At 39.2% G+C, this 24,273-nt stretch overlaps 1 protein-coding gene across 1 annotated transcript in view; it reads left to right on the top strand.

The window, feature by feature from the left end:
* Positions 1-16,790, top strand: part of LOC149788820 (uncharacterized) — a 65,582-nt gene extending 48,792 nt beyond the window's left edge. Inside the window, exon 3 of the mRNA XM_089973553.1 lies at positions 16,037-16,790. Within this exon, the coding sequence (XP_089829679.1) occupies positions 16,037-16,209 (173 nt within the window). The 3' untranslated portion in view covers positions 16,210-16,790. The remainder of the gene's footprint in view (positions 1-16,036) is intronic.
* The last annotated feature ends 7,483 nt before the right edge of the window (positions 16,791-24,273 follow it).

Raw genomic sequence — 24,273 nt, 5'->3', positions numbered from 1 at the left:
TGTTGAGCTTGATTTGATTGATTGGTATCTACCTGGTAACTCCCTTCGATAACATCACACACTAGATTGATTGTTATCACCGATGCGATATTTACGTTGTATGGAGCAATATGCCTACCATCATCCCCGTTATCGTGTCTGAGGATATAAGTTGATGGACTGATAAAATCATTAAGAGACTTTCTTAGTTCTGGCGCGTTGTATCTTGGAAACTTAAAATCGGGTAAATCGGCTTCTGCGATATTATTCTCGGTTAGGAATTTTTGTTTATCATTAATTCTGCTAGCGGATATTACCCCGACGATTCGTTCATTGATATATTCCATGTCTGATATAAGTTGATTTAACACCTCAACGTGTTTTTGTGCTTTTGTTTCCCGTAGCTGTTCTAGTTGTGATTGGTAAATACGATTAATCTCGATAAAAAACCTATCGATATCATTTAAATTAATTTCGGCCGTCGAGACCGATCTAGGATTTTTATTGTCCCTAAAATACCAATACATGGTATTCCTGTCTTGAAATGTAAACCAGTCGGGGAGTGACGCGTTTTTCATAATAAACAAAACATCTCGATAACTGGGATTAATCTCATGATACGATTGCTTGTCCGCGGGGTTTTCATGAGGTGGATTCTCAGGCCATCCTAGTATGGTTCTTATTGAACTGTTATAGATATCAACCATATACCCCGGTGTGCTTATTTCAATCGTCGACGATAACGTCGGTTCATGAACCGTAATAGCGATTTTTGATTCTTTTCCTGTGATCGATTTTATCCTGCGTTGAAATTCTTTATTGATTTGTTCTATTTGGTATGACCCAGTTGGTATTGTAACCTCCTTCCAGTCTGGGGTTCCATCGGGTTTATTTGTCCGTGCAAAAACCAGCGAGTTATTAGGTTGTTGTCCGTTAAATGCGTCCGCTCGAATATTAGGCCAACTGTGATATACTCGCAATTTTGCCAGCGCTATTTCCTTCACTGGAACCGGCGACGGGAAGTTCACACTGAATTCGGGTTTCGTTGACGTTATTGATATCATATTTGTTTGTACCGGAGTGGTGTTCTCCGCGATCCGCTGAAGTAATTGAAACCCTTCGGGGTTCAGCGACATTATTATTATTTGTTGTCTTTAGTGTTTAATATTAATAACCAGGTGGTTCCGGCTTCCAGTTAAAAATCCTCGATTTTTGACATCGCGGAGCTATACAACTGGACCATCGTGGAGAATTCAACATCGGATACGAACAAATTATCAATCGATAACGAGATCAACCCAGATAATTTCGAGTACGCGTCGGATACTATTTGATGTTTTACTGTATACTCGTTGAGTTTTTTCTGAAAACACGATGATATCTTCCTAGTGATTGCGTTGGCGACTCCAGCAACTGTTGTCATCGCGGAGACAGCGATTGGAACAGCGATCGGGGCTATCGTGGTCACCGTGGATAAAATAACACCGGTACCGGCCACTATACCCGACACCGAGTACACGACCGCGTCGATGGCGGTTATTTTTCGGCGGTTTTTTTTATTTTTGCACGGTATTGTTCGGAAAGCGTTTTCAAGTTCGCGGAGAATTCTTTTGCGGTATCGAATCGATATTGATGTGACGTCGGTGATACCTCTGATTCAATTACCTTGGTGGTCATTTTTATTTTAAAAGAGCTAGTGTTTTTAATTACTTAGATCCACTACAAATTCCGCATACCATGTGATGTTTGCCCTAAATAGACTGCTATCAACGGCTTTAATTATAAACCGTTCGATTGTATCCTTGTCAATGATTGTTGATATTGTATTGTTAAACCCGGATGAACTCGGCGATGATATACTGAACTGCATCGCCGAAATCAATGTCAATCGATAAATGCCCTTAACAATTGCGGTGACATCTATTGCATTACGCGTAGGAGTCCAATCGAATGATCCGTATTGAACCGTGTATACGCCACTGCCGATGATCCCATGAGGTGTTTTCATTTTTTCGAGTTGCTCTGTCATTCTAGGTAGTCTGTCCTTAATCGCTTCAACATCAGTTTTGATTGTTTTTATTTCCCCTCCATACGCGTCTACATTTTTTTTGTTCGCTTCAATATTAGTTTCGAGTTGCTCTGTTATTCTCGGTAGTCCGTCTTTAATCGCTTCAACATCAGTTTTGATTATTTCTATTCTCCGCAAATTCGCGTCTATATTATTCTTCTTCGTTGCAACATTAGTTTTGATTGTTTCTATTTCCCGTGTATTCTCGGTCATACTTTTTTTGTTCGCTGCAACATCAAGTTTGATTGTTCCTATTTCATATGTATGTACGTCTATACCTTTTTTGTTCGCTGCAACATCAGTTTTGATTAATCCTATTCCCCGCCAATACGCGTCTACATTTTTTTTGTTCGCTTCAATATCGGTTTTGATTGTTCCTATTTCCTGTGTATCCGCGTCCACACCCTTTTTGTTCGCTTCAATATCAGTTTTGATTGTTCCTATTTCCTGTGTATGCGTGTCCATATTATTTATGATCGTTGTAACATCAGTTTTGATTGTTTCTATTTTCCGTCCATGCGAGTCTACATTATTTATGATCGTTGCAACATTAGCGCCGATTATTTCTATTTCCCGTTCATGCGCGTCTACACTCCTTTTGTTCGTTGCAACATCAGTTTTGATTGTTTCTATTTCCTGTCCATACGCAGTGATATCATTTATAGTTATTGTGATTTCATCCGGTTTGGCATTTTTTTTACCAAGGAATTTATCAAAGTTGTCATCGATCCTGTTAACATTTTTTCGTAACGAGGTAAATTGGCCCGACAGCGTCGTAAACTCCAAAATAGTATTTTTTATTGTTGCAAGATTCGGTTCGGTTACCGTCGGGGTTCCAAAAAAACTAGCGGTAGTGAGTTGTATATCGGTGACAGATTTTTTCACCTCGGCGACAGATTTTTTCACCTCGGTGGCAGATTTTTTCACCTGCGCGTCAAGTTCGGTCACCGATCTATCTAACCTTGTAAAACCGTCCTGGACTAATGTTACCCTATCCGTCACCGCTGTAATATGTCCACCCGGTTTGAGTCGTCCGTCGGCGGTATACAACGCGATAGCGCCCTCGTCGGTATCACGCTGTCGTATTAAAACGTCATTCAGTGACACATTACCGGATTTCAATTTACCCTGGCGGTCTTGAAATACAACTATTTCGCCCGGGTCAACACTTGTTAGATTCAACATATCAGTGATTTCATCCTCAATTAGTTTTTTATGTCATCGGTGGCGGCCGTTTCCGTGGGCTTTTTCAGCGCCGAAACCGGTCGCCCCCAGATATCAATCATTATTATTGTAAATGTTATTCTCTAAAATCCGTTGAGCTTCTACGACCCCACTAGTGTATTCGTTTACAACCACATGAGGTGGTTTCCGCGATGATGAAATCGCCGCGAGTACGTTCAATACCTCACGGCCACATATCGGCGGGTCACTCAATTGCTGTGTTGGCAGCGTGGAATAAAAAACCCGGGCTGAACACGCCCGGGCTGAACACGCCCGGATATACCGCATGAACTCTTTCGGCGGGGCTAACCCGTATGAATCAAAATAGACGATTGCACGCGGATCAATCGCGTATGCAACCCAATGAGTTCCCGCTCCGGAGGACCCATCGAGGTTAATTATGCCTGTTTCAGTATTCCTTGGGGCCGCCGGTAATTGATCCCTCATAAAAACACCTCTGAAGTTTTTTATCGCTAACGCGTTTGCGGCGTCTATTAAATCAAAATTAGACATTGGAGTCATAGACTCTTGCGTTAATAAACGGTTCCCGGTAGTCTTAGACCCTTTCCCGAGTACCATGAATACGGGGTTCCCGGTAGTCTTAGACCCTTTCCGGCCACGGGTCGTTTTTTTTTGTAGCCTTTCCCGGTTGCCTTCTTTAATGCCATTCCCGCCGCGGTACCAACGGCCCCCAACGCCGCCGCCTTAGCCACTGCTGGTGCGGCCGCGGCAATCAACGCTCGAATCGCAGCTAACAGCGGAAATATCCCACCGGTCTTTTCCATGTTTTTAATTGCTGCGGCGGAAAAATCTATTTGAACACCCTTTTTATTCTTCATCGCATCATTGAAATGTTTTATTTGACGCGCCGTCAACGATATCTTATGATTACCGCCCGCCATCTGCGACGGCTTCAGCGTTATTGTGGTCCCGCATTGTTTAGCCGACTTTGATCGTAATTTCTTGACTTGACCATCAGTCAACTCTACACTGACGACACTATACGACATTTTATTGTAAACGCGTTTGTGTTTTCAATTACATGTTTTCCACTGGCGCATCAACGATTCTCATTCGTCCACCAACACCTTCTAGCAGCATTGATTTATCGCTGAGGATGACAGCAACCGCTCTGTAATTAACACCACCCGGGGCTATACGAGCTCGGAAGTGTATATCAACGACGGATTGTCTCGTTAAATCAAGATGTTCCAACGAAAAGTAATAAATCGGATACAGGTTTTTAAAATCAAGTTGTGATATTTGCAAACCAGTGTCGACGTTTTGATCACGACCCATATATGACAGCAATCGATGATACACACGTGCGATATGGTTGTCGCCGTAATTAAGCTGTATATCCTCGGATGGTTCCTGTTGTCCGTTTATTCTCAGCGAAACATCCCTGACTCCTAATTGATCAAATATCATATGGCTGCGTTCTTGACTGCCCAATCGTTCCCTATTCTGTAGCGCTATGAATATATGACGCGGGGCTGAAACACCTTGTTTTGATGCCAGGTGCCATGTAAACGTATCGGCGACGTTATCCTCTTTAGCATCAGTTGTTACCGCTAGCCAACTCAACAACGATTTCCCTCCCTGTTCCATAAATGCTAACAATCGTGCTTCCGTGGTAACTGATGGAGTCAACACCGGCATCCACAATGCCATTTTAGTTAAAACGACTTTACCGGCAGCGACGCCAGCAGCATGCCATATTGCATTGTTATCATCGCCCCTTCGCGTCAGCACGATTGTATGCTTAGCCCCATAGATAACTTTTCTAACATTTCTGCAGAATCCAAATATGTGATGGAGTGGAATCGCGCATGAAAACTGCCGGCGTGGTCTTTGCAACATCCCTACTCGTGTTGCGAATCCTAGATTGTAATCATTGTTGATATTCTTTATAATATTGAAATTAGCGCCTGGTCTTGCTCTGCGGTCTGGGTTATTTGCTTCAGCCTGTGGGTCAACTGCGGTATCTCTTTCCACTAGCACGTTAACGTACTGAAGATGGTCAGCGTTATCGGTGGAGTCCTTTGCGAACATTATAGATGGGCCCGCCGATCTTGTATAATCATCCGAGTATCTCGCCAACCCAATTATCGTCGTTGCAACATCAACCTCGCGTTCTATTGATTCAATTTCTCGCCCGTCAATAAGATATCTGGCGCTCTCAAATAACGCCATGATACCGTTGTTGACGAAGCCAACTCGAACACGATGGTCATCTGCGTATGGTGCATTATCGGCGGCATTTGTCACGAGTTCTCCCTCAATTTCGATAAACGCTTCACACGGCAGAAAGTATTTACTGGTATCTTGGACTTGAAGTTCAATTCGCGATCGTAGGTCAGGTTGCGCTGCATAATAAGAATAAAATTGATAATCACGGACAGAATCATCCCTGCGCACTGGGGCATCCATATCAAACGCGGGGTCAGCGGTTCGCGCAAACATTCTATTATTTATCATGTTGATGTTTTCAATTGCGATTTTTTCGTCGTAGACCACTCCCCGCTATCGCGTTCATGAGCGCGTTGGTTGCCGCATCGGCTGATGGCGAAGTCGCCAACGACGGAGTCGTCGCCGCCAACGACTCTAATTTTTCTTCCACGGCGTTATTTATTACTTTACTGACATTTGCAGGCATCACTGTCGTTGATGGCATTACCGGTGGTTTCTGTTTTCTTTTTGAGAATCTCTTAGATTTCACCAATGACATTAGTTTGCCCCGCGCGGCTGAAAGCGTCTTTCCGGCAACATCTCCAATAGCGCTGATTCCCTTATCACGAATAACATCAATAGCCTTCATTCCTAATTGTTTGGCTAACGGCGCTACTTTTGGAGCCATTCTTGTAAATAACCCCGCAATGGTGCTACCGAGACCATCTCCATAGTACGCGCGGTAAACAGGCAATCGCGAGTTTACCACGTAGACGAGTACTGGTTTATCATGGTTGTAGTGTATGATCATCCTTATTAAAAACACCAGTTTTCCAATTAGTGATTGTGATCACCAGTGATTGTGATCACCAGTGATTGATTACCCCCCCCCACCGCCGTGTGGAAAACCGGAATAAATTTTATCAAAATTTCCTTGGGTTTTTGCCCTCGATAAAAATCTGGTTTTTTTTCTGGTTTTTTCTTCATTTTTAGTCATTTTTGGTCGTTTTTTGTTGCCTATAGTCGTTTTTTTCTCGATTTTTCAGAAAAACATCGATTTTCTCTAAATGATTTCCTTGGGTTTCTGCCCTCAAAAAATGGCCAAAAACAGTCAAAAAATGGCCAAAAACAGTCAAAAAACGACCAAAAATGACTAAAAACGGTCAAAAACAGTCAAAAAACGGTTAAAAATAAACAAAAACGATAATTTTATAATTTTATAATTTTATAATTTTTTTAATCATCCACGAGTTCGTCTATGAGCGTTCGATATGCATTAATGTCCATAATACCGCCTGCAAATAACCGCTTGCAAATATCAGCGGCCTCATTGATTATTTCCGTAGAGTTATTTCCGGCTCGTTTTCCTCCGATTAGTACTTCCAGCCGTGATATATCACTGAGAACACTATTAGGGCAGGTAACGCCGTAGGATTCTTTACCAACAGGGTATCCTTTTCCTTTTTTTGGTGTTATACTCTTAACTTCCTTGTGGAATGTGTCGTAATCGGATTTACTACGATGTGGTAATGCATCTTTATGTTTACTTGCTAAATACACTATTCTTGCCCAGTCCTTTAACGACTTTATATTTTTCTCGTAACCGCTATTGATATGCTTCTTATCTCGTATGCTCTTAGCAAAATTGTTGGCAGCAAAATTAATTAATTCTTCCCTGTTGCTGAAGCCTCTAGTTTGATCTATTGTGCTCTTTTTGAGTACAATACGGGGTATATTCCCTTCTTTTTCTTCCGGTATTTCTTCTTCTGGTGTTTCTTCGGGTATTTCTTCTTCTGGTTCTTTCGCAGTAGCGCCTAGTTCTTCCTCGTCGGCCATTGTAACATAGGGTTCTTGTGGTTCGGTTATAGCGAGTGGTGGTGGCCTCCGTGTTGTAGCAGCCGCTATTTTTGCAGGGAGTGTTTCTAAAGACCTTTTTGTTTGTTTTGTCTCTGCCGCTATCTTTTCAAGCGCACCAAGAACGGGTACAGTTACCGCCGTAACATCCTTAGTCGCTTTAGTTACCGGGGCAAATAACTGTTCACTTCCAACAGCAAAATCAGTTTGCATTTGTTGTCGCGTTTGAAGTTTCTCTCTCACTCTATCTCGTAACGGTATAAACTTTATAAGCGCTGCTAGCCGCTCTCTGGCTAGCCGAGTAGTAAGTGATTCACCTACCATTATTGTAAATTGATCCGCAATTTCAAATAAAATTTTCCGCCGGGTCTTTCCATGGTGGCAGAAATATATCGTGTCATTGTGTACATCACATATATATAATGTTACATTTGTATGCCGACTTCGTCACGCGACGTGGGCACAGGTAACTTCAAGCTGAGGCTCCCCACAGGGGTTTCGTCTATGATCCTCCTAATGTTTTTAATCTTACTAGAGATTTCGCGGCGTTTTTCATAAAGCTGCCCGAGTTTTTTTCGTATTGTTTCAACGGCAGTGAATAACCCAATGAATACGCTTACGTCATTGCCATACAGGTTCTCATTAATTGTATGTTGTAATCGTTTTATAAAAGAATACTCGCTTCGATTGTTCGTTTATAGCCTCATAATCGGATAGTATTTCCTCGCTGTTGAGCCTATCAGATAATACAATTCCTTGATTTTTTAATTTTGAAATCTCAGTTAATATATTATTGATGTCTTGGGAATCCATATTCTTATAAACATCTTATTTCTAATATCAAAAATTTTAATAAAATTTAAGTTAATTTAATAAAATTTAAGTTTAATAAAATTATTGGGGGTCATTTTTGACCCCGTTTTTTGTATGGACAGTACAATCTCCACTCGAGTGTTGTGGCAGATTGCAGGCATACATGGACAGTACAATGCCGTAAATCTCCACTCGAGTGTTGTGGCAGATTGCAGGCATACATGAACAGTACAATGCCGTAAATCTCCACTCGAGTGTTGTGGCAGATTGCAGGCATACATGGACAGTACAATGCCGTAAATCTCCACTCGAGTGTTGTGGCAGATTGCAGGCATATACATATACTTAATTATGGACAGTACAAACAATGACGGGGGCGTGGTTTGCACTCAACCGAACCAAAACGCAACCCATGAAAACCAATCATGGTTGCGTAGTTGGAAAAAACCAACCGCGCACACTATGAATGATAGTGTGGGCTGCGTTTTGGTTCGTTTTGAACTTCAACGAAGGGGGTTTTATCCCCTCCCCCCCAATTATATAGAAAAAAAAAAACATCTGACCGTTTCCCGCCAGGCAATTGCCCGCTGCGAGGCGCGAACCCGTAAATTGTTGACTCGAGTTTCATAGTCAAACATGTTTGCATTGGACTACGGACCGCACCTAACAAATAACGAGTTTTTAAAAAATATAAGCACGTAATGCGTTCCAGGTGAACGCGCATAGGTAACTTATTTACATTGAAACAGACGACTATTTGCAAATCACGTGACAGCATAACTCTATCATGGTGACTTCGTCATACCCTCACGAGTTATCCCCCTTCAGATATGACAATCGAATTCTATGTCCGTTTTTACTTGAGAAAGCTGTTTGATATACTCGTTCTGCAACAAATCGTACTGAGGCGCTACAAATGTCAAAATATTTTCCTGCCTCATTCATGGACTGAAATATTTTTTCCTCGTGCGTTGACGTATCAAATGATTTGACGCCCCTTGCTGCTTTTGAGTACTTACCAGTCTGGCCTTTTTTAATATTTTCACTCTGAGAGATAGCTTGCAGATTACACAGTCTGTTATTTTGATAATTAGAATCAATGTGATCAATAACGAGACTATCTTTGATCAATCCGTGGAAACATTCATAGATGATTCTGTGACAGAGATATTTTTTCCCTCCAGCAGTAAACATTAAATACCCGTGATTGTTTTTCCATCCAACCGGCTTCTTCAGTCTGCGGTTTGTAACAATACCGTCGCGAGATGCCTCGTAATTGACGAGCAGGGGATGCGGCTGAAATTCTTGGTCCATTTATATAATAATACTACTTGTCTAATTTATTATTTGGTTTAATTATAAATCTTTCAACATAGTCTTGGGGGGTTTTGATGACGGAGTCAGCGGTGGGGTCAATGACGGCGTTTTTAATTCGTTTGTCATAATAGCGTTTTAGTTCCCTGTATCGCTTTCCGCCACAATTAATACACAACTGCGATTTTCCTCTTACACCAACGTGGCAAACCAAGCACGGGAGGGGGCCAAGAGAACCATTACGAACGCTTTGTAAATGATACCCGCAGAATTCACCTCTACATGATTTATTGCACGGGGTTATCGACCCAATCATCAACCATTTGCATTTATTCATTATACTATATTCTTTTATTTAAATACTTGTTTTAATTATATGGATGAGTTTGAGAGATTAGCAGTAATTAAACCCTGGAAAAATATTAAGTTCAATCTCGATAGAGTCCTCAAGGACACACCAAAAGCGTTAATAAACGACAAAACCCTGTTGAGTAAAATACGCGATTGTATCAATGAATTCAAACGTGATGGTGCATCTCATAGTTGGTCAACATTTCGAATTGATGGTGTTGTTGATGCTACCATGAACGACAACCGCGCAGCAACGATAATATCACAACTTGACGGTAAAAGGTATTTCTTCAGAGTAAAATTCATTGTCCGGGTGGAATCAGGCGATTGGATCATACGTGATAAATTTGAACCAGTTCTCAGCGACAAGAAAACAGTCACTGTCAGCCGCGACTCCAAGCCGGGGTTGTTAACCGGAATTGACAGACCATACTATGAACGAGCGTATCCTGAAACAGCAGTTGTTTATGGAATATACCCGTTAAATAAGAAACCTGATATCGGAAGACTGAAACCGATGAAACAGTCAACGGGGATAAATTGTGTAGCAGAACGAATAATAGAGCATTTTACAAATGCATGTCGAGGAAACAAATTGACTGATTTACGACGTAGCAAAATCAACCAGTGGGAACTAACCGTAAAAGAGCGTGGAGCAACCATCAGCGACATAGCGAGATTAGAAACATCGCTGAGATTTCCAATAACCGTTACAACGATAACTGGTGAAGTATTATACGAATCGAAGTATAAATCGAAGGGAGCCCCAATCAAAATTATTGATCATAACGAACACGCATGGACGCCCGCGATCACAATATTTCCACGGGATAGAACAGTAAAGTATATACCCGAAGAATTCCTGGGAGAACAATTCTCCAAGGATGGTTTTCTCGCGGAGAGGAAACTATTTGATGCTATTGCCTACTTGTGTAAAAACGACCCTGTATCAGTGTGGTTACTTCGCAGCGCTGAAAACGATGCGGATACCTTTGATCAGTTTGTAAGACCAAACGGCGAATTATATCGCACTGAAGCATTTCACAACAGGATGAAAAAAACCGCCATGGAATTTGAAGAGCATGATGAACAACTGCTAACAAATTGTTTTACGATTCCATCGGTTGTAGCTCATGTTGCAGCAAGGAAAAATGCGTGGAGACCAACGCGCAAGGAATTTCTGCCGGATGTACAATCCAGTTGTTTGGAATACTATCACGGTGGACTATGGAACACTGAATACAGCCGCGACGCTATGATCTCGCTTGATATGGTTGCCTGTTATCCAGCGAGTTTTCTCGGGTATGGATCCGCCGCTGAGTACTTTAGACGATTTGGACACCCCAGTCATGAAATGACTCGTGTTGCTATTAATGGACCTCTGCCTGATTTTGATTTAACCGGATTCGCTCGCATAGTATCATTTGAATTCGCGGCAGGACTCCATCGCTGTTGCTATATTTGGATCGGTAGACACATGGCTGAAAAGAAGTGGTTGCCAATAGCGCTGCTACGGTATATGATTGATTGTAGCATGCTAGTTTCGTTGATTGTCAGTGACGCGATTATATCATACCGGGCGCAGACTGAAGTCTGGTTACCAGAACCGGAGCGTCTAGATAGCATAATTGACGAGTCCAGAAAACACGTTGATGCCGACGAGGAATATATCATCGAATGGTCCAGGAGGATATTCAACCAACGAAACCGCGAGGCAAAAGATCTCGGTAGAAGAATAATTGGTAAGTTCACACAAGGTGGAAAAAACCACGACTACAAACGATATTGCTCACGGCTGATTATAGATGACGCAGAATATGATTTCGTAATCAAGGACGCAGTGGCAAAAAATAGATACGTGAACTGCAAAACAGCTTTCTTGTCCAATGGAACAAGGTTGGGTACAGTTGTTACCTACAGCGATGGAGACAGCCCAGCATACCCGCATTTGAGGGCGTCTATGCTGGGTTATGCTTGCATAAATTTATTCTCGATGATAAATAAATTTCGCGGTTAGAGTAGCCGTTGATTCATTTTATGTTGACGTAGCGTATAAGGAAAACGTAGCCGGGTTTACTAGTCCGGACGAGAGTTGGGGTACATGGAGAATTAAAAATGAAATACGACGCGATTATTCCCCGTCAGCAGATGTCACCGTTGAGAACAACTACTTACGCGGTGATAAATTGTCAGAATGGTCTAATGCACCATCGTGTTCTGATCCAATTTGTAGACACAAGACGGTTTATTTAAGCGGCTGTGGCGGGTCGGGAAAGACGACTCGGGCAATTGAATTATTTCGAACGCGGGCAAGTATAATCGTGCTTACACCGACCCATAGACTAGCGCGAGAGATAAAACAACGAAATGTTGACGCCGTTACTTATCACAGCTTTTTTCGATACAGCGGCGGTGAGTGGACTCCTGATCGAATGGGGAAAAATTTATTCCTGAGGTTATCATCTGGGACGAAATATGTACTGTTTCGTTAGATACTTTACAAATGTTTCTTGATTGGTTGCTGCTCGCGAATACAGCGGTGATCATGTGTGGCGACCATGGTCAACCACCACCATTTGTCGGCGAGGGCCCACATGATTGGTTAAAGGGTTTTGTGGACTATTATGAAGAAACCGATACTGATTACCGAGCACTTGATGAACAACTGCGCGAGGTTAAAAAATTAATCAGATTACAGCCGGATAGAATTCAGTGTGAAATAATCCGCGAGGTGATTCCGGAAACGCCGTTAAATGAATTCTGGGAAACATGGAGACCAAATGATTTGATTGTAGCGAGTAGAAAGATAGTCAGAGACACACTTCAGCGGAGGTTGTTTACGTTTCATAAGGAAAAGTTTCCAACGCGCCCAGTGCCGTTATGTTATAGACCCGCGGATACACGGCGGCAGAACATTGAAGTTGAAATCCCGGCCCCGACAGCGTCAGGGACAAAAAAACAAATTCTCGTGCTGAATGATATCGTGCTCGTTGATATCAGCGTCGTCGAGGACGCGCTACGTGCTGATAAATCCCCGTGGACGCTAGGATACGCAACGACAATACATTCCTCGCAGGGACTAACCATCACGGACACAATTGTTTGGATGGTTGATAATCGCATCGAATGGTCGAATCTAGTCTATCTTGCAGTGTCCCGAGTACGGAGAATAAATCAGCTTCGAAGAATTGTTATTGACGAAGCCACCGACGAAGCCGGCGACAAAGTCACCATCGATGCAAGCGTCATTGATAGAAAACTCTCGGGTTACCGCCAACAGGATAAAAAAAAACAGCGGCGTTTTGATATTGATGCCGAATTAATAATTGCGTTACGACAACAACAGAATAATCACTGCGCGAGTTGTAATTGTATAATGAGTTGGCGTTATTCGGATAAAGACACTCGCCAATTTACCGTGGATAGGATCGATAACAGTCTCGGTCATGTCAAAAACAATGTGAGGTTGACCTGTCTTGAGTGTAATAGACGCAACGGCGCTAGTTAAGACCACGCGGGGGTAATTGAGTATCGTCAGGTATCACTTGTAGTTGCTCGCGTGTAAATCCGCGCTGAGGAGCAGTTGAATCCAGTCTGTAGATCGGTGGTCTACCAGTTGATCGTGTTATCGTTGATATGTTATGTGTGGTAACACTCCAGATAGGATCAGTAGCCCTTTTTTTACCGCCTTCAAGCTCTCCTGGTTCATATAGATATCTAACAGTGACATCGCCAAGAATCGGCTTGGAAACACTATCTATTTTTGATTTTCCGAGTATATACTCGTATTTAATCGCGTCGCTGGGCTTCATGTTGATTGCTCGGGTAATCTCGTTATTTAACGCTGCAATTACGCCTGGCAACCTTTTAACCCATTCACGAGATCGTTTTTCTTGGATGAGTTCCTTCGCGTATTGATATCCAAATAACCGTTCAGCAAGAGTCCGATTGAATCGTTCAACAATTGCCTGATCACGATGTAGCGCAGTATGACCTCGTCGTATCGCGACGCTATGATGTTTCAGCGTTCATAAAACAGCGCCGCGAAATTCACTACCGGGATCAACTTGTAATAGATTTGGCCAGCGCAGAGGACCTCTTTGATAAATTCTTTCAAACGCAGCGGCTACTTCAGTTGCTGACTTTGTTTTTAACGGCTCCGCTTGTTTGTATCGACTCGCAACATCAACTACGGTTAGCGCGTATTTGTAACCATTGTCATGCGGCAAAAATAGTATATCAGCCTGATGAACTTCATTAGGTACGCTGACATCAAAGCGCGAGAAGTTGATTTGTTTAGGCGGTGGTAGATAAATTTGCCATATAGCCTGTTTGGATAACCAATTAGCCGCAGTGGCCTTTGTTACCTTTGCAGCGCTTGCAAGCTTACCAATTGCGGCCTTCCCCTTCCAGTATCCTCTCGGAGAATAATAGATGGATTCCATGTTGTTATTAATTACCAGCGCCCATCATTAATTTACCTTTCATAGCCGATTTTACCAACCATGAAGCCAATTTTTCTTTGACGGATTTATCAGGAATAGCATTTAACGCGTGAATTAATTTTACATCCGCGATATGACGCTGTTGCAGATCGCTACTTTTGTAAGCAACATCATGAGCATGACACGCCTTATCGATAGCGTTTATTGGATACTCACCGGGTTTGGGCTGATTTTGATCATCGAGTCTAATATCTAATCGTGTTCCGGGGCCACAGTAGTTATATCCTGGGAGGTGTTTTTCTCCTGGATACTTTGCCCACGGTGTTCCGGGGAGTTTTGCCAATTTGGCTGCAATATCACCTCCTCGCTTTTTTTTAAAACATCCCCGGGTTTAATAGAAATAAATCTAAATTTCTTTGTACCGCATTGTGCACACTTACCAGTAAGGGCCGATCTGTTATTTCTTGTTGTAGCGGTTGTCATATCATTTGTGCCAGTACGTACTCTACACTTCACACAATATAGATCCATAATTTATGTATAGAGATATGAATATAATTGATTTTTCGGCGACTAAAACAAGAGAACCAGTTAAGCATGTTGCAGCGTTACCAAACTCGATCCGGATGATTATCATCGGACCATCTGGATCCGGCAAGACGCAATTGTTACTCAATTTAATAATGAGATGGATGAAGTGGGATAAGTTGTATTTGGTTGCTCCTAGCGTAGATGATCAATGATGTTACGAGGTGTTGAAAGATTTCAACGAGAATGCATCAGCGATCGCTAAAAAAAATGTTATTGAGTTTATTACAGATATCAATGATGCACCAGGTATTGATGATATTGATGGCGACGTTAACAATCTAGTCGTGTACGATGATGTTATGTTAGACAATCAAAAAAACCCAGCTAGGATATTTTCCAGAGGCAGGCATAAAAACACTGACGTGATATATGTCACTCAACGGTATACTCAGATTCCAAAAGTAATCAGAGATAACTGTAATATTCTTGCTGTATTCAACGGCGTTGATACACACACGCTACGAAATATTTGGCAGACATGGTGCGGCGGTGACATGGACTTCAATGTTTTTCGAAACTTTTTTAGTCATGCTCAGTCGACCCCACATGGATTCGTAACGATAAATTTACATGATCCTCGGACACGATATCGTATCGGACTTGACCAAATATTCGGTTAGTTGTAAATAATTTTCATTGTAAATAACCACTTAGCAGCAGGGGGGGCGATGACATCGACGCGGTCGTCGATGTGCTTACCGGACGCTGACGACGCTGGGGATCGGCGCGCAGAAGGTGTTAATTAAACCAAATGACGTCACCATCGTGTAGGATGGACCGACGTCGTTTTTTTTTTACCAGCGCTGATTACACCGGATCCGCTGAGTGCAGAAGTAATAATTAAGCAAAATAACGATTGGACAAAATGTCCGATTCGCCCCCCCTGCTGCTATTTATAGGTCAATAAAACATATCTTCCAGTATACGTAAGCACACATAGTCATTTAAATGTTCGTAAAAAAATGGTTTTCTATTTTAATTGTTTGTCTTTTCTATGTTTTTTTGTATTTGGCTTTGAAAAGGATTCATTCTTAGTCGAACGCGCTTAGGCTAGTCTGAGACTAGTTTAGCAATGTTCGTAGTCAGGTTGTTTTATGGTTGATAATTGGTGTATTACATACTTCTGGAGGAGAATTTTTTTATTATAGTTATATATTGAATAGTAGTATGTTCGGTCGCATGACGGCGATAAATATGCTATACATATTCCTTTTTAACATTGCAGTGAATAGCACTGCATTCTCGCAGGGCCAGTCAGCATTTCCTGGTCAACAAGGAGCTGTCGGATATGATTATCCCATTGGTGTCCAACCACCTCCATATGCCCAGCATACTAATGTATCTCAGGGAAGTGCCAATCCTGCTCTTCCACCACCACCACCACCAACGAAATACTAGAAGGAACCGTCTCCTTTGGATTGTCTTTATCAATTTGTGTTAACACAGTCAAAAATAACGAACTTGTTTTAGTTACAATCACTTTGCTCGAGAGAGAGAGAGAGAGAGAGAGAGAGAGAGAGAGAGAGAGAGAGAGAGAGAGAGAGAGAGAGTGAAAGGGAGCCAAAAAGAGTGAGAAAGAAAGAGAGAGAGAAGAGAGGAAGGAAGAGAGCGAACATTGAGTTGGCGAGAAGAGTTTTGTACCCAAAAAACTAGATTTTATTTTTATACTTGCAAATTTGATATGTGTATAATATACTAGGTTCCTCTACAAGCATCACTGTGATGTATCACTAGTTATCTATAATAACATTGTAATTCGGAATTTATGTTTCCATTTTGGATAAATAAGAAAATATTGTTTAAACATCCATTTGCGCATGAAGAAGAATGTCAGTTCTGACACCTAATCTTGTATTGATTAAAAAAGTGTACTTAAGTCCATCCATTCAATGTCCTTTTTCTGCAACAAAATATAAATGTTTGAATAACACTAAATGCAATGATCGTGATAGGAGTTTTATTTGAGGACATTATTGTTCAAAAGTTGTTGTCTCGTTATCTGTATTAAACACGTTAGAAGTTGAGTGCGTTATCTCCGAAAGAGCCCTGCATGCAAATCGGCATGATATATCAGTCTCAAGCACCAATTATCACGTGAATGTCGAGCAAAATACAACAATCCTGCCAATAAATATTGCCTATATTTTGGGGCTTGATAAAATAAGTAATACCACTGGTGTTGGTGTTTGTCCTTGCACATATGTATGTAACCTTCTAAATATCATTATTTCTGGTCCCTTTTTATTGAGGCCGAACAAATTATAAGTTCGATTCATGTACATACAAACTTTGCAAGCGGATTATGGGCAAAAAAGAAACCTGTCGAATTTGATTGCCAAAACGTGAACTTTTCATGTCACAGGATCTGTAAAAAAACAAACATATCCCAATATAACTATTTTACATTTGTACCCAGTATGTCATTCTGGTGAAATATTACTTAGGAAACAGTTCTGTTCAATTCTTGTAATTGTGAGACTATGTTGGCAGCAATAATATTGTAAGCGCCAATGCAAAACCCAGACGCACATATTGTTTTCCAACAACTTTGCAATAGATAGACGAATGCATATAGGTCATTGTGTCCTAAAGGACATTTTCTGTTTTCGTAGCATAGACGTACATAGTGAATGTTTTTGTAAGTGTATTGCTTAATTGACTAATTTCCATGCTTTATTATAAAATTTGTGTTGAAATATATGCATCTGTATAATTTACTTTTGATTTAGAGTTTGCACTATAAAACAATTTTCTGCTTAAATTACATCTAGATATTGAAATTGTTATTATTTAACTCCTGTTGCAATCAATGAATCGAATCCAATATTTGAAATAATGCTATCAGAGGCACCTTGTACGCCGAACCGCAAATTTCAAAGTCCTTTGTGCAGATACCTGAACGACTTCGGTATAAACCGATTTCTTCTTTCAAAGTGGCCTTGACCTTTGAGCTTTATATCCAATGATCAAACAGTTTCCTCCTCACAAGAAATGCACGCCTTTCGCAAAGTTTGAGTCAGGTTTGTCATGTACAGCTAATGTTATTGTGCAGAGGCCATATGTATAAGCCAAAGATGATACCCACCCTATTTGGGATGAGGTATATCATGCAAAATTAATGTCATTGTCGGAATTCAATTTTAATTTTTTCACATTAACCTTGAGTGTAAGCAATTTTTTAAAACTTGGCAACAAGGGATGTCACATAACAAAAATGATTGTGCTTAAATCGTGTTTCGACTTCTCACAGTTTTATTTGGCCCTGCAATCGACGACACTTTTATCCGATTTACAGCTGCAAACTAGTCGACACTTTTGAATCTGGAAAATGATCCAGCATACAAAAGGTATGTTTCTTTCATTAGTGAAAGTGGTTTTGGAGATCGACATTTTGATTCTTAGAATATAGTTTTCATTACAGTAAGTGAAAGCCAAAAACACAATTTCATAAATGTAGGTGTTAAACAACGAACATTGTTCTACAAAATCGAAACTGCTAACAGACATATGACTGGACAAAACCATGTGCTGTTTGTATGTAAAGAAATACAATTATTTTTAATCATGTTTTTATATCTCTTTCTGGCTTTAAAGTATGAATAATAAATAAACCTTTCAAAGAATCTAACAAACATATTCCTTATGATTTATAATGTTCATTTTTTTCTAAAAGGTTTTGCTTCATTTTAGTAAACCAATGGTGCAGAGTTGCCACTAAGGTCATTTATCCATCAAAATGAAACATGTAACGCTTGATTTCAATTACTTAATACACAATGCAATCGTCATCTTCTGACTGATTTAGATATTGTTCTTTCAACACAAAAACAACAACCCGTAAATGGTAGATCAGCTGAGACGACATTGCTGTTGTTTATTGCGTACGACAGTCATAACCTTAGTGACTTAAGTAAGATGCCAAATAAAAAACAAGATAATCTGGACACATGTTTAATGATTGAACCTAATATAATACCAGAGTGAATATGACACTTACTTTGTCTGAACACGTCATATAGGCGAACGCAGCTGTTGACAAATTCTAAAAATTATACCATATTGGAAATCCGATAAATTAGAAACCGAAGGGTTACCAACGTTATAATTATCATTGCTTTGAAATCGGTTTAGCGTAACTAAACCCAACATGTATTGGGACAGTATATAACACGGATATCTGCTAGATATCACCTCTTCTCGTGTAATACATATATCAGGTCCCAGCTGATTGACTGATCAGTAATGTAAAACGTACAGAACGATTGAGTCCTCGTGCTAGAAGCATATCCTAACCGAGAAGTTATTGTTAGTGTCACAGTTTTTCTGAACACGTCTTTAGTAGTGTCTAGGAATGGTATGCTAGAGTAGAGGTGGTTTAGAACTGTAGCAATTTTAGATGTATGTATTACATTTTGGATCAAACGTGTATCTTCATACTATTAAATTGTGAAGAGCAAGATGCGTGATTATCTTGTGCACATGCATTACTATTATATGCAATCATTTCTATATTTAGTAAGAGATTAGTCAGGAGCTTAACACATTTAAAAATGTCAATAGGTAGCGAAGTAACACTGCCTGATGTTGAATTGAGTGATTAAGTCACCTTTGTGATGTCTGCTACATGATAACTGTGATAAGAAAAGACCTCACAAAAAGGCACTGAAACGTTTGAATAAAATCAATGAACACTAAATAATATACGCCTTAGGTTTGGCGTTAAAATAATACATTATTCTCAACAGATGTATATGAAAAATAACGTACGCAAATATGAAAAGGCGAAGACCTGTCGAAACATTTGACTCAAAATTAATCTTTGAAGCGAAAACAATCATGTTTCTAGCATCATCAGTTAGAATAATATGTTTTTTTTTTTTTTTTTTTTTTTTTTGTAAGGATTGACTAATATATTTGTTGTGGCGGGAGAAGAGTAGCGGAACTTTTATATTGTTCCTTGCCTTTGGGTTATTTTAGAAAAAAATATGCAGAGTGTAATTTTGAGTTTTGTTTTTCAGTGTAAACTTAAACAATCTTAAGTGGTAAACCAGGTGAACATGTTATATTTGTTGTTTGCATGGCGATATTATAACATATGTATCAACACTCCTATATTAGCTGCCAGGGTAGTATATATACTGACATATTTGTCAGAACAGTTGCACTATTTCCTTGTAATTATTCTTAAACATAGTGAATGTTTAAGTTCTACGCCTTACGATTTAGAGCACTTGTATCCAAAAAGGGTATTAAACTTTACTCCCGTATTTACCAATTGGGATTTATTCCACCGGTGATATATATTTTTGTTTTCCTTAGTTCATTCAGAAATTAGAAAATATGTATTTCGAAAATGTTCATACCATTAAAACATGTTTAAGTTAGATCATAGGTCACATTTGATTCAAATTGTGCTTCTTTGAATATATATATATATATATATATATATATATATATATATATATATATATATATATAATATATATATATATATATATGTGTGTGTGTGTGTATATATATATATATATATATATATATATATATATATATATATATATATATATATATATATATATAGATAGATAGATAGATAGATAGATAGATAGATATATTCTGGAAGTATATTTGTAACAAGTTATAAACAATTTTATTTTGAAAAAGAAAAAGCAGCAAATATATTTTAAATATTGCACAAATATACTGATACAATTTAAACACTAATAACTAAAATGTAATTAACGGACGACTGAACAGTTGCAAGGCCTTACAAATACATTTTCATGCCATTACCCTTTGTTTTATGTTCGATTTTGATCAGATGAGAGGTCATATCACTCAAGGAATCAGCTCTTATTTTGTATGTACTATGACTAGTTCAGGTTAAATTTTCGAGCAAATGGGAGAAATCATTTGATCTCCTGTCTGGAGTTGATACTGCATAGTTTCCATAACGACCACATGTAATTACATTGGAGTCGCAGTATATACAAAAAGCAGTTAGGTATGAAAATGTATGATTCAAAGTAAACGACTTTATATTAGTCCTGTCCTTATTTCAGACTTATAGCTGCAGAGAGTCACTAATATAAACACCTATAAGATCGACAAAAGCAGAAACTTTATTGTTTGGATTAAACGTCGAGGTTACCGGCCCTACGTCAAATTATCAGCGTGTACCTTACGTCAACCATAGTGAGATAAAATAATTTGCAGCTTATCTGAGAATCGAACCGGTCGTATATACTACAATACTTCAATCAGAGGAATAATACTCTTATACGCCTTTTTTCGGATAGTTCTGTTGTTTCAAGGTACACAGTTATAACTAGCAGGAAATATAGTGTACGTCCGAGGCATTGTTTATCATTGTCTTTGCAGTAATGTTGCGAATCTGCTATCTGGATTATGTTTTGCTCATCATTGAAATAACCTGTGTAACTGAGGAAACAAAACAGAAGGCAAAAAGAGATATACTAGAGATAGAACGGGAAGCCGAAGAAAGCAAAATGGCTTTTAGTTTGGTAAATATAGAACTGTAGTTTTCAGACTTAATTCAACACACTGTGGTTTATTTTATACAATAATTGAAATAAAAAAAATAAATTACAATAATCTCTTCCGCTATTTAGACAAACACCATTAAGTACTTTATTCTTTGTGTGTATTCTAGCGTACATATTATCAGCTATGATAACAGCATCAAGAGGCACGCTACAGGCAATAACTGTTAAGTCAGAAGTGGGATTCCCAGTGTTATATTGAGCAGGACGATCAAACGTACAGCAATGGTGAGTCGACCCTGTTTCCAGATATGTTCCAAGGCAAGAAGTTATAATAGCCGTCACAGTGTTATTGTTGAAATTATTGTGTACTCCATTATTTCGATTAAGGAAGATCATACAAAACAAACACGAGAATGTGTGGATACGATTAAAGAACAAGAATGAGTGTTTGATTCATGGAGTTTTGATAGTAAATTCTACGGAAATGTTACAAATGAAAAGAAGTTGAGAATAGGAGAAAGCGATAACCCCGTTTATTTTTTTCTGCACACCAAGGGGCGAATGATGTTTGTCACTTATCCTTGTCTTCCACTACCTGTCAAGAACGAGAATAAGTAAAATAGGAAAACTGAATTGTATCTCTCCTTTCTCCAACCATTTCTTCTTTTTTATATCTCCTAATTCTCCACCTTTTCTTGAACATTAATATTAATTTTTCATGTAAGGGTTTACAGTCTTTATTTTTTGTAGCAAATATTACAAGATATATGAAAATTTATCATAGAGGAGAAAAGTCTTTTTGGTAAACACGACCTAATGGAAGTGTACGTATGTGGTACATTAATATACGTAAATAATTATGGCTGACATCGTGTGTATGCTTGTGATCAAGTCATGCGGTTTAAATGTGTTTCAGTTAGGCAGTTAGTTATTTTGATTCCAATTGTTTTTATACACTCTTTATTGATTTACTTTGTGCATTGTTTAAATAACATACAAGCCTTGTGCTTAATAATATGTTCGACCTAATCTGTTCTTTTTTATACAGATTATTAGCACACTCATTAGAAATTTTCTCAAGACATCCGTCTACATCAACATATAAATACAAGGAATTTTCCGTTTGGCGGACTAGTGCCAAACCTACATAAGTCGTATGGGTGTCGGACTGTAGTACAAAACATTGATCAGGTGTTTCATGGAGGTCTCGTTTTGCAGGCGTTGGATAAATATTTTATAAGTGGTTAATCAACGTGCCTGAAGCCTTTGTATTGCACTTGAAATGTCGACCAAAGTATCCTTCCCGACCGCAGTGTATAGCTTTTTTACCTTTAGGGGACATGAGTCGAACTTAGTAGGAATGATAAACAGATTCGCCGTTTTGGAAAGGTATTTTATATATTGTAAAATGTACATTTAATGACAGTTGAATGCATAATGAGAAAGAGTAAGATGGTGAAATGTGAGGGTGTGATTGGAAATTGCATCACTCTCCCCTTTACGGTAAGAGGAAATTAACGTTAGCTTGACATGTTGAAAAGTTTATAGGGCACATGGGGAAACGTAATGTTAAAAGCTTACAGCAGTTAACAATTTACTGACCTACACCCCACGTGTACTTAATGAGGCACATACCTACTGAAGAACACTTCTGACTAACACGTGCGCATATATACTGACCAGCAGCCATCATTCACTGACTAACAGCAATAGCCAATATTCAGGACAACTAAACAGTACTAATATTTACTGAGTATCACCCGCACATACTACCCAATACATATGAATGGATACTCTTACTAACCTATGTACAGTGTTAAAGTGGATGTACAATAGAACTAAGAGTATGACCGTATACTAGGCAAAAATATTCCTTACAACAGTGCAGTGTAAAGAAAGATGAAATATTTGCATATAAACAAACTTATATGCTATCACAGTTGCAGTGGAAGGAGAGATGTAAGAGTATCTCTTACATTTAGAAACTCATTGATATACTATCAACATTGACAGGTGGGTGAAATGGGGTTAGGTTGTTGGGTAAATTTTCAGCTGTAGAAGACAAATTGTAAACAAACATACAAATATAAATACTTCAAAACATATATTTAGGCAACGCTAGAGTGTTTATCCTGATATATATCAATGACAATTAGATGTGTCACAGGCGGCTATTCTGGATCGATTACAGTATCGATATCCACGGTCATTTCACCTCTGGGAAACATCTCATTTTATATTTAAATCATAAGACATAGAAAGAGTCTGAAATTGAAAGAATGTCATTCTAGCTCTCATTGATTTCTCTGCAGAAATGGGTGTTTTTGTTGTTTCTTATTTTGGCTAGTGCAGTTGCTGGACTCTCGCCCTGTCTTTGGTCAGTGTTGTTGTTCCTTTTCCTAACCTCTTTTGATTCGGAACAGTTTAATTTGCCATAAAATAATTATATTAATCTGAGATAAATAAAACGAATAACCATAATGATCGATAAATCATGTTCAGGTTTGAATCATTTCTTCAAAGTGAGCCCTCCAGTGGCACAGTGAAATAAACATGTGACTAAATGTTTGTCTTCATCTTAATATGACACATGCGTCTTTTATGGTTCATTCATATACTGGTGTATGACAGCTACATTTCCTGCTCTGAATGAAAAGCATAATTCTCGTCTATGTGCATGGCGTTGTCTTTTATGTAGAAGTCTAGAATCCGTTTTCTAAGACTGCGTTTTCTAAATATGTTAGATTCTGTATAAACGATTGCATTCACGACTTCACTTACAACCTTAATGTCTAGTAAATTAATTCAGAGCCTAACATAAAGATTACGACTAACAATATGAAGCTTTGTTTAAGCAAAACTACTGATATTATAGGGAAACCTCAATGCGAAAGATATACATATATAAATATGTTCAGAACAACGAATAATGTACATATAAATATAATAGGCTACTAAT

This window comes from Sinohyriopsis cumingii, chromosome 11 (genome assembly GCF_028554795.1).
Source record: "Sinohyriopsis cumingii isolate HCF-2022 chromosome 11, ASM2855479v2, whole genome shotgun sequence".
NCBI lineage: Eukaryota > Metazoa > Mollusca > Bivalvia > Unionida > Unionidae > Sinohyriopsis > Sinohyriopsis cumingii.
The sequence above is the reverse complement of the archived record's forward strand: the minus strand, read 5'-3'. Positions and strand labels throughout refer to the sequence as shown.